Source organism: Diadema antillarum, unplaced genomic scaffold, assembly GCF_040938485.1.
Source record: "Diadema antillarum isolate AM-2024a unplaced genomic scaffold, OU_Dant_1.0 seq00000876_RagTag, whole genome shotgun sequence".
Lineage (NCBI taxonomy): Eukaryota > Metazoa > Echinodermata > Echinoidea > Diadematoida > Diadematidae > Diadema > Diadema antillarum.
Window position 1 is genome coordinate 248,291 of NW_027271740.1, and position 12,596 is coordinate 260,886.

General features: G+C 37.6%; 1 protein-coding gene across 1 annotated transcript in view; it reads left to right on the forward strand.

Annotated features, from left to right (window-relative positions):
- LOC139740726 (eIF-2-alpha kinase GCN2-like) overlaps nt 1-9,398 on the forward strand; it is a 35,444-nt gene extending 26,046 nt beyond the window's left edge. The window contains exons 30-38 of the mRNA XM_071651293.1: nt 716-876; nt 2,502-2,616; nt 3,116-3,199; nt 3,997-4,094; nt 5,372-5,519; nt 6,109-6,174; nt 6,610-6,657; nt 7,413-7,546; nt 9,210-9,398. Coding sequence (XP_071507394.1) covers nt 716-876; nt 2,502-2,616; nt 3,116-3,199; nt 3,997-4,094; nt 5,372-5,519; nt 6,109-6,174; nt 6,610-6,657; nt 7,413-7,546; nt 9,210-9,270 — 915 coding nt within the window. The 3' untranslated portion in view covers nt 9,271-9,398. The remainder of the gene's footprint in view (nt 1-715; nt 877-2,501; nt 2,617-3,115; nt 3,200-3,996; nt 4,095-5,371; nt 5,520-6,108; nt 6,175-6,609; nt 6,658-7,412; nt 7,547-9,209) is intronic.
- The last annotated feature ends 3,198 nt before the right edge of the window (nt 9,399-12,596 follow it).

Below are 12,596 nucleotides of genomic sequence, written 5' to 3' on the forward strand. Positions count from 1 at the left end.
TTTTGTTAGTAGTTTTGTGGACTATTTGAAGGGGTCGGTGCAATATAGTGCTAACCCACACTTTTGTCAAAATTGAGTTACATGCATTTTCATAATCCTTATCCTTTACTCTAACATCCGTGAAAATATCAAAATTGAATTCAACCAATAAGATGGTAAAAATGCATGCATTCATGTTTTGTTAATGTGCAATGTATGGACTTTGCAAACATTCAACAGCGATTATCTCAAAATTACTATTGTGTGGGTTAGCACTATATTGCACCGACCCCTTCATTTATTGAATCATATCGTGTATCATTGCTGTGCTTCATATTATTGAATATGATTCTGCTCATGAGAATAAAGTCAGTGAGATCTAACAGTAAGACTGTTAACAGTAAGACTGTGTTTTGTCTTGGTATAGATCCCTGGTTTCAAGAAGCCCCACTTATTAAAGTTTAGAAATTCATGGATTTTGTATTGTTTCATAATCTTCTTGTAATATTGCTATCCTTCATATGTTTGAATATAATTCTGCTCATGAGAATATAGTCTGTGAGATCTAACAATGAGACTGTGCTGTGTCTTGATGTAGATCCCTGGTTTCAAGAAGCCCCTCTCTTTGCCATCTGTATTGTTTCATATCTTGTAATATTACTGTCCTTCATATAGTTGAACATGACATTAAAGTCAGTGAGATCTAACAGTGAGACTGTGTTTTGTCTTGGTGTAGATCCCTGGTTTCAAGAAGCCTCACTCCATGCAGCAATCTCTACCAGGACCTTTGGCTGTAGGGGTCAGCATCTCCTTTGAGAAGATCATCTCAGCCGTCCAGTCTGACCCAACCCCTGACCCGGTGAGCACACTCCTAGAGGAGCCAAGTATTAGTATTAGATAACACTAAAGCACACACACATACAGGCATATACTTACATGACATACAGCTGTAGAGACATTATCACATAGAGAATCTACTCAGCTGCTTTTACTCATACACACACATAAACATACACATATACCACTAATGCTGACACAACCACTCACACTAATACACAAAAAGACTCCAAATCACATACAAAGATACACCCAGTGTCATCTTTTCTATTGCTGTCAACTCCTTAGTGTTGTGAAATTGAACTTGCAAGTACAATGTAAGTAAGTAAGTTAGCTAACTACTGCATCAGAAATCTGTGGAGGATCAGAAAATTTATTGATGCTTCTACTTGTCACGCAGCAGTCCGTGCATTGGTCTTATCGCGACTTGACTACTGTAATGCTCTTCTTGGCGGAATCAGTCAGGCTGATGCAGATCGCTTACAGAGAGTTCAGAATGCTGCCTCTAGACTAATGTACCATGTTCGTTCACGTTCTCATGCCACTCCTCTTATACGTCAACTCCACTGGCTGCCAATCAAAGCAAGAATATCCTTCAAGCTTGCTGGTCTACAAAGTAGTCAACAAAAGAGCTCCAGAGTACATTGAGGAGTGTCTGGTACGACACTCTCACGCTAGGCGCACTCGTCTTTCATCATCCGTTATCTTTACACAACCACACACGAAAAAAATAGCCGGAGATGCAGCTTTCTCTTCTTGTGCTCCTAGGCTGTGGAATAAGCTCCCTCCTCTTCTCAAATCTTCACCCACACTCGATCATTTCAAACAAAACTTGAAGACTTATTTATTTTGATGTCCCTCTATGTGCACTGGACTTATACTGTCACTGCCTGGTATTTTGTATATATTTTATCTCTTATGGCGACCAGGGATGACATGTCATAGCGCTTTGCATCCAGTGGAAAAGGCGCTCTATAAATGTCTACTATTATTATTATTATTAATGTGAGCTGTTTTTTTAAATCTCATCTACACTTATGAAATATTTGTTAAAACTTTATTGTCAAGCATATTTTTAGTCATCTCATCTAATATAAGAAAAAAAACAACAACTTCCAGAAACAAGGATAAAATTATGAAAGGAACGGATCCTAGGCATACACCAGCACAATGGTGTGTAAATGTTGATGCCAAACACTAACAGACGATGTTCCTTACCTTGAAATAGACTGCATCCAGAGATTTGTAACTTGTCAGACTTGTTTCTGGTGACAGATTAACACCTGTGTCAGGAAATTTTGTAAGATCTTCCCGCATCATGTCTAACCCATGTGTAGAAATATACCGTCTTTTGTGGAAATCTATTGCCTCAGAATGAACCACGATATTCTCTCTTACAACAATATTTTCTGATGAAACCTGAAGATAAAATCAAACTTGTGTTATAATTTGTATTTGTTCCTTTAGCATTATCTCATGGAATACCAAAAGAAGAAAAATGGTGTAATAGAATGTGATAGATAGAATATTTGGTTGGAAATGATCATGTTAGATTTTATCCCAAACATATTGATTTGTAGCGGTACATCAGCACTACAAATGATATTTCCTTTTCTAATTGTAATTTTTGTTATCCCCACCCCCCCCCCCCCCCCCCCCATAATATATCAGCCCTTCAGTGCATATGACATCCTTGTGATATCCATTGGGAGTAGCAGCCTGGTGAAAGATCGTATCAAAGTGGTGAGAAACCTGTGGGCTGCTGGACTCAAAGCAGACTTCCTCTATGACAATGCCTTGGTGAGTACAGTGGCTTCATGATTTCACTCACAAAGTCATGTGACTAGTCATATGACTAGTCATGTGACTGAGAACAGTGTAAGGAAATGTATTTATAGCTTTTTGAAAATGTGATAAATTCATATACTGCAGAATTACATACTGGAAAGTACATGTAGCTGTTATTACAGTATAACATGTTTGTGTACTGGCAAGAAAGCTAAAAGAGTTCCAGTATATGCCGTAAGCTTTAGTTATCAACTTGGCATAGTACAAGAAGACTCAGATATAACTCAAAATAATCTTGAGTATCTACTAGTTGACTGTGAATATTTCTTTGGCTTTTCTGTCCAAAATGGAAATTCGAAGTTTTCAGGCTGACATACCATCAGTGCTATGCATAGCCCTTTTAGTGTAAAATGTTGTATGGAGAAACTTGACCACATGTAATCTTCAAGAATTCCAGCCAGTATGGTAAATATTGTGCACATTTATCTTTCCCATGCCACATGATACTCAGAGTATCGGTGAAGCTCAAGATTTCTGTCGTTTCATGGGAATTTCTCATCTCGTCATTCTGAAGGACTCGGATCCTCTCATCAAGGTATGTTTATCCGTATGTACAGATAGGTAGATAGATAGATAGACTGGTTGGTTTGTTGGTTGGTTGGTTGGTTGACTGACTGACTACTGACTGACTGACTGATTGACTACTGACTGACTGACTGACTGACTGAGTGACTGACTGACTGACTGACTGACTGACTGACTGAGTGACTGACTGACTACTGACTGACTGACTTACTGACTGACTGACTGACTGACTGACTTACTGACTGACTGACTATTGACTGACTGACTGACTGACTATTGACTGACTACTGACTACTGACTGCATGATTGACTGACTGACTGACTGACTGACTATTGACTGACTACTGACTACTGACTGCATGATTGACTGACTGACTATTGACTGACTACTGACTACTGACTGCATGATTGACTGACTGACTATTGACTGACTACTGACTACTGACTGCATGATTGACTGACTGACTGACTGACTGACTGACTGATACGAAGTTAGATATGGAATATGAGTGATATGAACCCACCTCGGGATATACATTTGTACCTATTCCATGCAGACTGGTACGTATTTGATATTTGCAGAAGCAGATAAATTCTGGCCATCATCAGTGTTGATACAACAGAGGAATTCACTCTTTTCCCAGTGGTTATGACGTAAATGTTAGCTATGAGATGGAAGGCCATAATTTGGATTCAAATTATGTTTCACATTAATGTATGTTTGCTTCTAAAGTTATGCCTTCACTTTCACTGTCAAGTTGTAAAGTGCTAAATCAGCAGCAATTCCTTTTGTTTATTGTTTACCAGGTTCGCTCATTTGACAAGGACAGAAGTGCTGTGGAGTCCTCGGTGACCTTCTACAATCTAGTGGATCACATTCAGCAGAAAGCCAGCATCAACAAAGTGTACGTGAATCCTTCCATCGTGGCCTGTTAACCCATATCGGGCCAACGCACTTGTGTAAACAAACACCACAGTGGCCCAGTGTAAACAAACACCACAGTGGCCCAGCACTGTTCGCGCACACACGCAGACAGACAGACAACTCTCAAAACAATCGCTCTTCATTAGCAAACAATGAACAAAACATAGACAAGTTATATGTTGTCTGAAAGAGGATAAAATTCCCTGTAAACTGGTATATGACATGCTGCTATTCAATGCACAGTGCAGTCATAGTACTCAGCAAAAGTGAAGTACAGTACTCCAAAAGTTACGAAATCAATTTGTGTGTTTGCTTTCATTCATGGATTAAGAATAGCAAATGTTGTAATTTTACACATCCAGTACCGGAAATGAAATGATCAGAGTGTCAGCTTTCTGGACATATAAATATCATGACCATTGATACAATAATTGCAGGTTTATGTTTATGTTTATGACGATGAAGCCATTGCGAGTGCATGGGAAATCGATAGTATAATGTGTGCATCCTATAGTTTGTTGAAGCGAAACTTGTCACGATAGATACAGCTTTTCAATTTCGACTGAATTATACAATTATTGTACATACATGTGGATGTACATGTCAGACTATTATCACAGTCGAATCATTGCCCTGCAAATGTCCAAACCAGAAAATCCAAAATCGAGCAATCTGTACAGCTGTTGATGGCACCCACTGACACTTCGTGGTTATTCGCGTTATTCCATGTAAACACACATTTTTTTCGATGATTTTTACAATATTGTTGGCGTTCGACTGACAAAACCTTGAATTATCGCAGACAGTGTAGCAAAGCATTCTGGGATATGTTGTCAAAGGTTAGAAGGTAAAAAAACTTTTGAATGACGTTGCTTACCAGTATATGTCATTTCATTCACTACGGGATATTCCATATATGGCCTCTGCGGCGTTCGGACGAACTGCGGAATATCCCGTAGTTGGCCCGATATGGGTTAAAATGAAGATGAATGTATTTTTCACCATGATCACTAGTTGAGAGGAAATTACCATGAAATTAATGATTTTTAATCATTATGGCGCAAAAGAAAAAAAAAATGATCACCTTTTCTTCCAGTATGAAAACATACATTTGCCTTAATCAATGTAGTGATTCAAAATACAAATTCAACTAACTTTTGTCTTTCATGTTTAAATATATTCTCATTCCAGTAGTGGTAATGCATGATTAATTGTCTGTCTTCCCTGATGTGCTTTAATATACATATCATCCTTCAGTGAGACCACAGACCAAACTCCACAGGTGGTGAGTAGAAATAAGAACACCATAGACAGCATCCCAAGCACCATCCTCCCTCAGTACAGGGTACGTTTTGTTACCATGGAGAAGTTAGACAACAATGCACGGAAGAGAAGCGAGTTTCAGGTGAGTCACTGATCTACTTGTAAACCCTAATCTGTTGTTTGTTTCCTTTTTCTCATGAAGTGTGCAGGAACTAATTCCAACCTCACCGTAGTTGTGGGGGAAAAAAAGAAAAAAAGATGCACCTGAATGGATTATGAAAGCTAAGTTTACAAGGAAAATACGTCTGTATTGCTAATGTGAAGTCTTATGAGGACTTATGTAAAAATGAATTAGTTCTGGCAAAGATCAACACACTGATAGCAGGCAGCTTCTTTCAAGGAATTGTTGTGACACTTCAATTCCTTGCACACAATCCAAACTCCCCTTTATTGTCACACCATGAAAGAACAGTTTCCTCTTTCTCATGCATTCATCTCTTTTTCTTTGTGTAAGTCAGATAGGAATGACTTTAAAACTCCTTTGCAAGATAATGTTCTATCATTAATTTTCCAAATAAGTTACTATAATCCATTATGTGCAAAGGTTTGTGACAGAAGGGGATAAATTTCAGTGTATAGTGTAAAATTTCTCACATGTCCTCATGGTCACTTTGTTTCTGTGGATCATTTATTCTCGTTCTTGCCTTGGACTTTTGTTTTGTCGTTGATAGATTCAACTCCGAATAGAACCCATCCTTGCCATGTTTTCATCTCGATGCACTGTTCAAGTCATTGCAGTAAGTATATCAAATTTACAGCGGCAACCCATCAAATTGTTTGGGATGGAGAAAGGTTGAATTAAAAGTAGACTACTTTGCTGGAGCTATCTACTTTCCTATAAAGTATCATTATTTTGATTTCAATGTGGAAAGAAATCTATATCTGTAAGATCCAGGAACACTTTCTTCGTGCAGAATATAGAAAAAAGATGTTTTGTGATTTCTTGCTCTCATAGTCAAGTTTTCAAGGAGTATTCTCTCTCAAAATAACACCTCTATAATTATGCATGTTATTATCTTGTCTCCTCCAAGACGGCCTTCAGACTTATGGTGGAATCGTGAAACATTTTGACTTGTTTTTTAAATCTCTGCATCTAAAATGTAGGAGTCTTGTAGCTAAAACTGCTGACATTTTTCATGCTGGACATTTTCTGTGCTTTCTCCCTCTGTAAGGTTGATCTTCCCCTGAGTGTGCTAAAGAACATGGCAGCAATGATAGAGGTAAGCCAGACTCTGCAGTATGGACCAGCTGTGATATGTTTACTGTCTGGCATGATGGAACTGCACTTTATTTAGAATAGAATAGAGAACAATGATAAGATTTCTGACACAGCAATAATGTTGCACACTGTGTCCTTGCCCTGTATGTATTTTATTTTTTAATCCCAAATATTATTGTCCAAAGACCAGGCATTTACAGTCATGGTGTTTTTGTTTTTTTTTTTTTTTTTTTTTTTTTTTTTTTTTGGGGTGGGGGGGTTTGGTGGGGTTTTTTTGGTATCAAATGTATTTTGTTCTTTGTCTTCTACTTAAACAGGGGCTAGTTTCAGAAAGTGCAACTGTTTGACTAACAGCCTCAGTCTTGGTGCTTTAATAACACCTCTCTGTGTTATCTCTACTAAAATCTGAGTTTTTAAGGCAATAATGTTGTTTGAGTGAGATGTATATAGGTGAAAAAAAGAAAAGCTGTGCTGGAATGACCCATTTATGCATTGACTGCAGTCAAAACAGTAAAAAGCAGTATGAACAACTATGAACCAGTAGACCAATAATCTGTGCCTGAACATAAGAATCATAACATCGGACTCTTATAAGGAAATAATTCAGCTAGGTAATAGAGAGACCTTGTTACTGTATAGAGAAGTGAAAGTAAAGCCCTTAGGCTTCATAGTCGATTACTCATCAAACATAAACATTAATGATGTGTACTCTATTTCTCCATTGTTTTTACCCCCATCCTTCCCCTCTGTGTAAAGTTTGATGGTGATGAGAGTTCCTTCAGAGCAGGAATCAGCACAGTGACAGAGAAATACAACAAATTCAGACATTACATCAACAAAATCGCTGATGAAATACTGGAGCTGAAGGAGAAGAAAGAAGAGAAGAATGGGTGAGTCGCTGATATCAAATTTTAAATACTTGATTTTATTGATGGATTTGTGCATGTCGTCAGCTAGGAACCAAAAGGGCGCTATCAAGATTTGAGCGTAGATAAAAGCGAAACAATCAATTTTCATGAAACAAAAAGTTTATTTAATCAACATGGGTAGATTTATAAGAATTATTGCAAATATCAGGTGAAATACTGCCCTTGTGGTTTAAATTTGTAACATTTTACTGAAAAATGAAAATTATGTAAAATTGACGCCATAATGTAGACGACATCAAGCTCTATAACATGATACCAACAACTTGATACCCCCCAAAATTGTGATAAAGCCCTTCTGGTTCTAAACCGATGATGTGTTACAGTAAACTCCAACACAGCAGGATGGATTTCTGAATGGTAGTTGTAGCTGAAGTATAGATAAAGCTGTAAAGAATAAACTGTAGAGGTCTCCCTTTAGCAGACTTCTACACTGGCAGGCCTCGGGGGGAACCTATAAAGATCCACTGTATATTGTACCATAGTGCAAAGGTAGACAAGTCGCTGTGAGGGATAGGTGATTATGGATTTATGTAGATTAGTTGTATTATGCCCAGTATCTTTTGTGACTGGTTCAGGGATATCAATATTGCCTACACCCCAATGACCTTTTATGGAGATAATTTCTTTAAATTCCATTAAATGGCAATACTAAACTGGAACTTAATACTCATGACTTAATATTCAGGAAAAGTTTGTAGTAAATGTCAGTGTGCATGTTTGGGGTCATGGGGCAGGATCCCATGGAATACCAACAATATGTACTGTATATGCCATATTCAGCAAGTCTTAATTCTTTTTGCGAATCACGACTTTCCAACAATATTGGGAGTGGTTTAATTTGCAGTCATATGAGTAACATCAATAAAAGGGTATATCAGCATCAATCACTCATTTTCAGGAGGCAAAAGTAGTGATCTTGCATTGATAGCAAAAGTGCTATAAGCGTACAAAAAAGCGTTGAGAATTACTAATACTATGATGTGTTCCTAAAATGCTTCCAAAGATCAATGGAATAATGCCGGCATTCACGGTACTAGTACTAGTTAGTACGATGTACTAGAACACATACAAACATGATTTAGACACGTGCACGATTATGTTCTTGTTACATACTTGTATTTTGTACCTGTACTGCTATGTAAACATGTTGGGATCGGAGGTAAATTGCATGCTGTTAAATTTGTGAATAGCACCCAACTCTTGCAAATAAAAACCCTGTGAACATATATGGCGAGTACAGTATCCTACTGTTTATGACTACTGTGTCAGTAATATACTCATCAGGTAGAGATCAAGAGGATAGGTGTACTATAGGTAGATAGACAGATAGATTGATAGATAATTGAATCAATTTTTATGAATAACCAAATAGATAAATTAATAAATGAACATGCTATCATGCAGTAATTGCTCTGTGATAGACAGTGTCGTCCTGAACTCTGTACACTTAATCTCACTTGTTTACTCTGTATTACGCACTCAAGATAACTTGTGCAAGTAATTGAATGTTTGAAACCAGAGAGTTGGCATACTTGCAGTCATGAGACTATTATAGGTATAAAGTTATTTTTTATCTCAGATGGAGAGTTTGAAGTATTTTTCCTTTCTATATCTTTCTCACCAGGAGCAGTGTGACCTTGGTGCTTTACTCCTACAGAGAAGATGGCTTCAAGGTCATGTTATGACCATTGGCTAACGGTCAGTGAAGACAGGAGGGTTTTCAAGGTCATGTTGTAAACCCTTGGCTGCTGGTCAGTAAAGACATGAGTTTTTAAGGTGACCGTCATGTTTGGACCCATGACTAACAGTCAGTGAAGACAGGACGGTTTGAAGATCATAAAATGACCCTCCCTTGGTGCTGACACAGAGGATTCCGTTTGTTATGGACCTTTGGTTTGTAGTCGATGCAGACAGAGGTCATTTATGTCTCAGAGCTTGGCATGGGCCAGGTGAGGACAGTCTCAATGTCAAGTTACAACTCAGGAGTTAGTGGTCAGTAACTAGGGGACAGTTATCAGGTCTTGCTGTGACAACCGATGTTCATGTTTGAGATGGACTGGCAGGAACACAGGAATTATTTGAATATTTGACCTGTGACCTTTGACCCTCTGCTGCTAGCCATCCATGGAGAGGATTGTTTTCAGAATCAGTACAGCTGACAGCTAATGATGAGGTGACAATGTGTAGGTCAACAAACTTTAATTGCAGCTGAAGCAAACATGACTTTGTATGGTTACTCCATGACTAACTGTACTGGTGAGCAGCAAGAGAGATATTAGATCATGTCACCACTTATCAGAGGTCTCTATACTTTCAGCTCTGTGTCATCAACTCACTCTAGTCCTTGTAAGAGACTAGTGTGTAAGAAGTTATGTGTGCAAATACACCAAGCCATACCAGTTGGAGGTTAACTAAGTGAATTGCCTCATTCTATGTGATGGGATGAGGCTGTTATAGAAGCAAGCAAAGAGTGTTGTCAAATGTGTTGTGGGGTTGTTTTTCACCCCATCAGAACTGTGATGGACGATTGGCAAATATTTGACAGAAGCATGAATGAAGAGAATTGATTTGTGTACTGTAATGGGAGACCAAACAAAGATCATTGTGATATTATTTCAACAAGTTTTCATCTTGGATATGTCTTTCTAGTCTTTGTTCTTAGTACAATGGGGTTTAGGTGCACAACATGAAGAAGATACAGAAATTGTACTGAAATGTCTGTTTTGGTAAACTATGGATTAACCTTGATCAATCTCTTCTTGAGCTCCATCCCTTAGAACTGCAGAAAAGTTGAAATCTGTTTTCACCTTAGGTATGGAGGCAAAGTCTTTAATCCACAAGTATTTTTTTACACGAAAAACCAACTTAATAATTGACAGTTGAGTGATGTAAAGAAAAATTCAGTGTTTATGATTTCAAAGATAAATCAGTTTGAAATGCCAAATAGTACAATCAAACAACATCAGTTTATTTAACACTCAATTTTGGTTTTGTTATCTTTAAGGAAGACAAATCAGGTGTCTTTGTAGATAAAGCAAATTAGAGACATCAATGCAAGGTTTGCCCAAAATTCTACAATACGGGCATTTCTTCTTGTTTATACTGAGCACACATCATTATCATAAATCTTTACATTCGTGTATGTATCATGAACTTCATTCCAGGCAAACATACCAGACAGTTTTATTGCATTCCAAGTGAGAACCTGCATGATGGTGAAAATATTCTGATTCTTACTGAATGTTGACTACATGTTGGATTATCTCAGGACTTGCAACTTCTGGGGGGCATGTCATGAAGAGTCTTGGTCGGATATTTTTCTTACGAACTGTTACATGCTACTGAAATCCTTGCATCTGATTGGCTGAGAGTAAATTTGTCCGACAACTTTGTCGGACAGAATGCTTCATGAAATGCCCCCCTGCTTTGCTCTGACTCCAATGAAACCGTACTGTCTAGGCAGGTATTGTGTGATGTGTGTGTTGGGTTCCCTCCTGTTAACTCATGGGTGATTTATGTCTTAAGAATCATTTCAACAAGCAGTGCAATCTGAGTTATGCAGGTCTGAAGCTGTCAACTGTATAGCTTCACTGCAGTGAGATGAAGTAGTAGAGGTCATGATCGTGACCTACAAATCCATTCTAGGCATTGTCACTTGTAGTCGCAATTACGTTTATGAGTATTGATTCAGCCTTGAATAATACAGTGTCCATGTTTGCAAGCTGGGTTGATATTTGTTTCAAAATGTCACAATAACTCTTGTATTTGCTTAGTCAGTTTTCTCTCCCTTTTTTGAGCCAACCTGTTCTCAAAATAAATGTTTGTTGTGTTCAACTGGACAAAGTGAGGCTCCTCTTTTTATTCATTTTTTTTAATAGATCTGATAAAGTAATTTTATTCAGTGCATGTTTGTAATTCTGAGGGTGTTCAGGAGGAATGTTATCCAAACACACACACACCCCTTAATCACACACACACAAGTCACCAAATGAAATTTCTTATGTTATTAGGAAACCTCCTCACAACATATTTGTAGGAAACTGAACACACATTTGAGCTGCTCAAAAGTACAATGTACATGTATAATAAGCTTCTTTCAACAATATTAAAACCTGTCTGCAGTGGTCACTCAAGAAGTAAAACAACACCGTTATGCTTGTTGTCCTAGCCAGATCATAACTGCTTTTCATTAAAATATACAGTAAATTAATTCATATTTTGGTGTGAAAAAAAATGTTCTGTGATAAGACTAAACATGACTTTGTCATCAACATTTGATTTCATTTGTTCTCGATTGATATGAAAGTCAATGAAGCTAGAGATTGTGGTTGTAGCCCTGTTGTGGACCATCCTAAGGGGATTATATGGTCAAGATCAGCCAACTCAATACCAGTACACTGTATCTTGTGAATGATTGTACTAATTATATTGCCACTGGACATGCCACTTCTATCCACAAACCTTTTTATGTTCAGCAAATGTTACAAAAAACAAATAAACAAACAAACATAGTGTTTGCTTCTCTCCCCCCCCCCCCCCCCTTATTTGAACATTACTGCAGAACGTCTTAAAATGCAGCAACTTATGTTGGGCTTGTCATTGGTGCTGCTGTATCTTATAGTTACTCTGTCGTTGCAAATGTACATGGGTGGTAATGTGGGTGAGATTAATGTTTCTTATTCCAAAAGTTTGTCAAACTGATGACAAAATGGGGTTTGTAAATCCAAAAATGAAAAGATTTGAGCATTCTGAAAATGAAAGAGCATATGTTAGGTTAATCGTAATTGTTTGTTGATCAACTTTTAAATAGTTTGTCATTTGAACATTCATCATAAGATGGAAGAAATTAACAAACTATTGGATAAATGGGCCGTAATCATAAAGTAGTATGGAGATGGTACTGACCAACTTTTTGAGAGGAAATTTAAAACTCTTTCCCCCTGAGTATATTGGCTTTGACAAAGAGCAGGCAATGTACTGGATTAAATATTGTTAGGATGATGCTAATGAA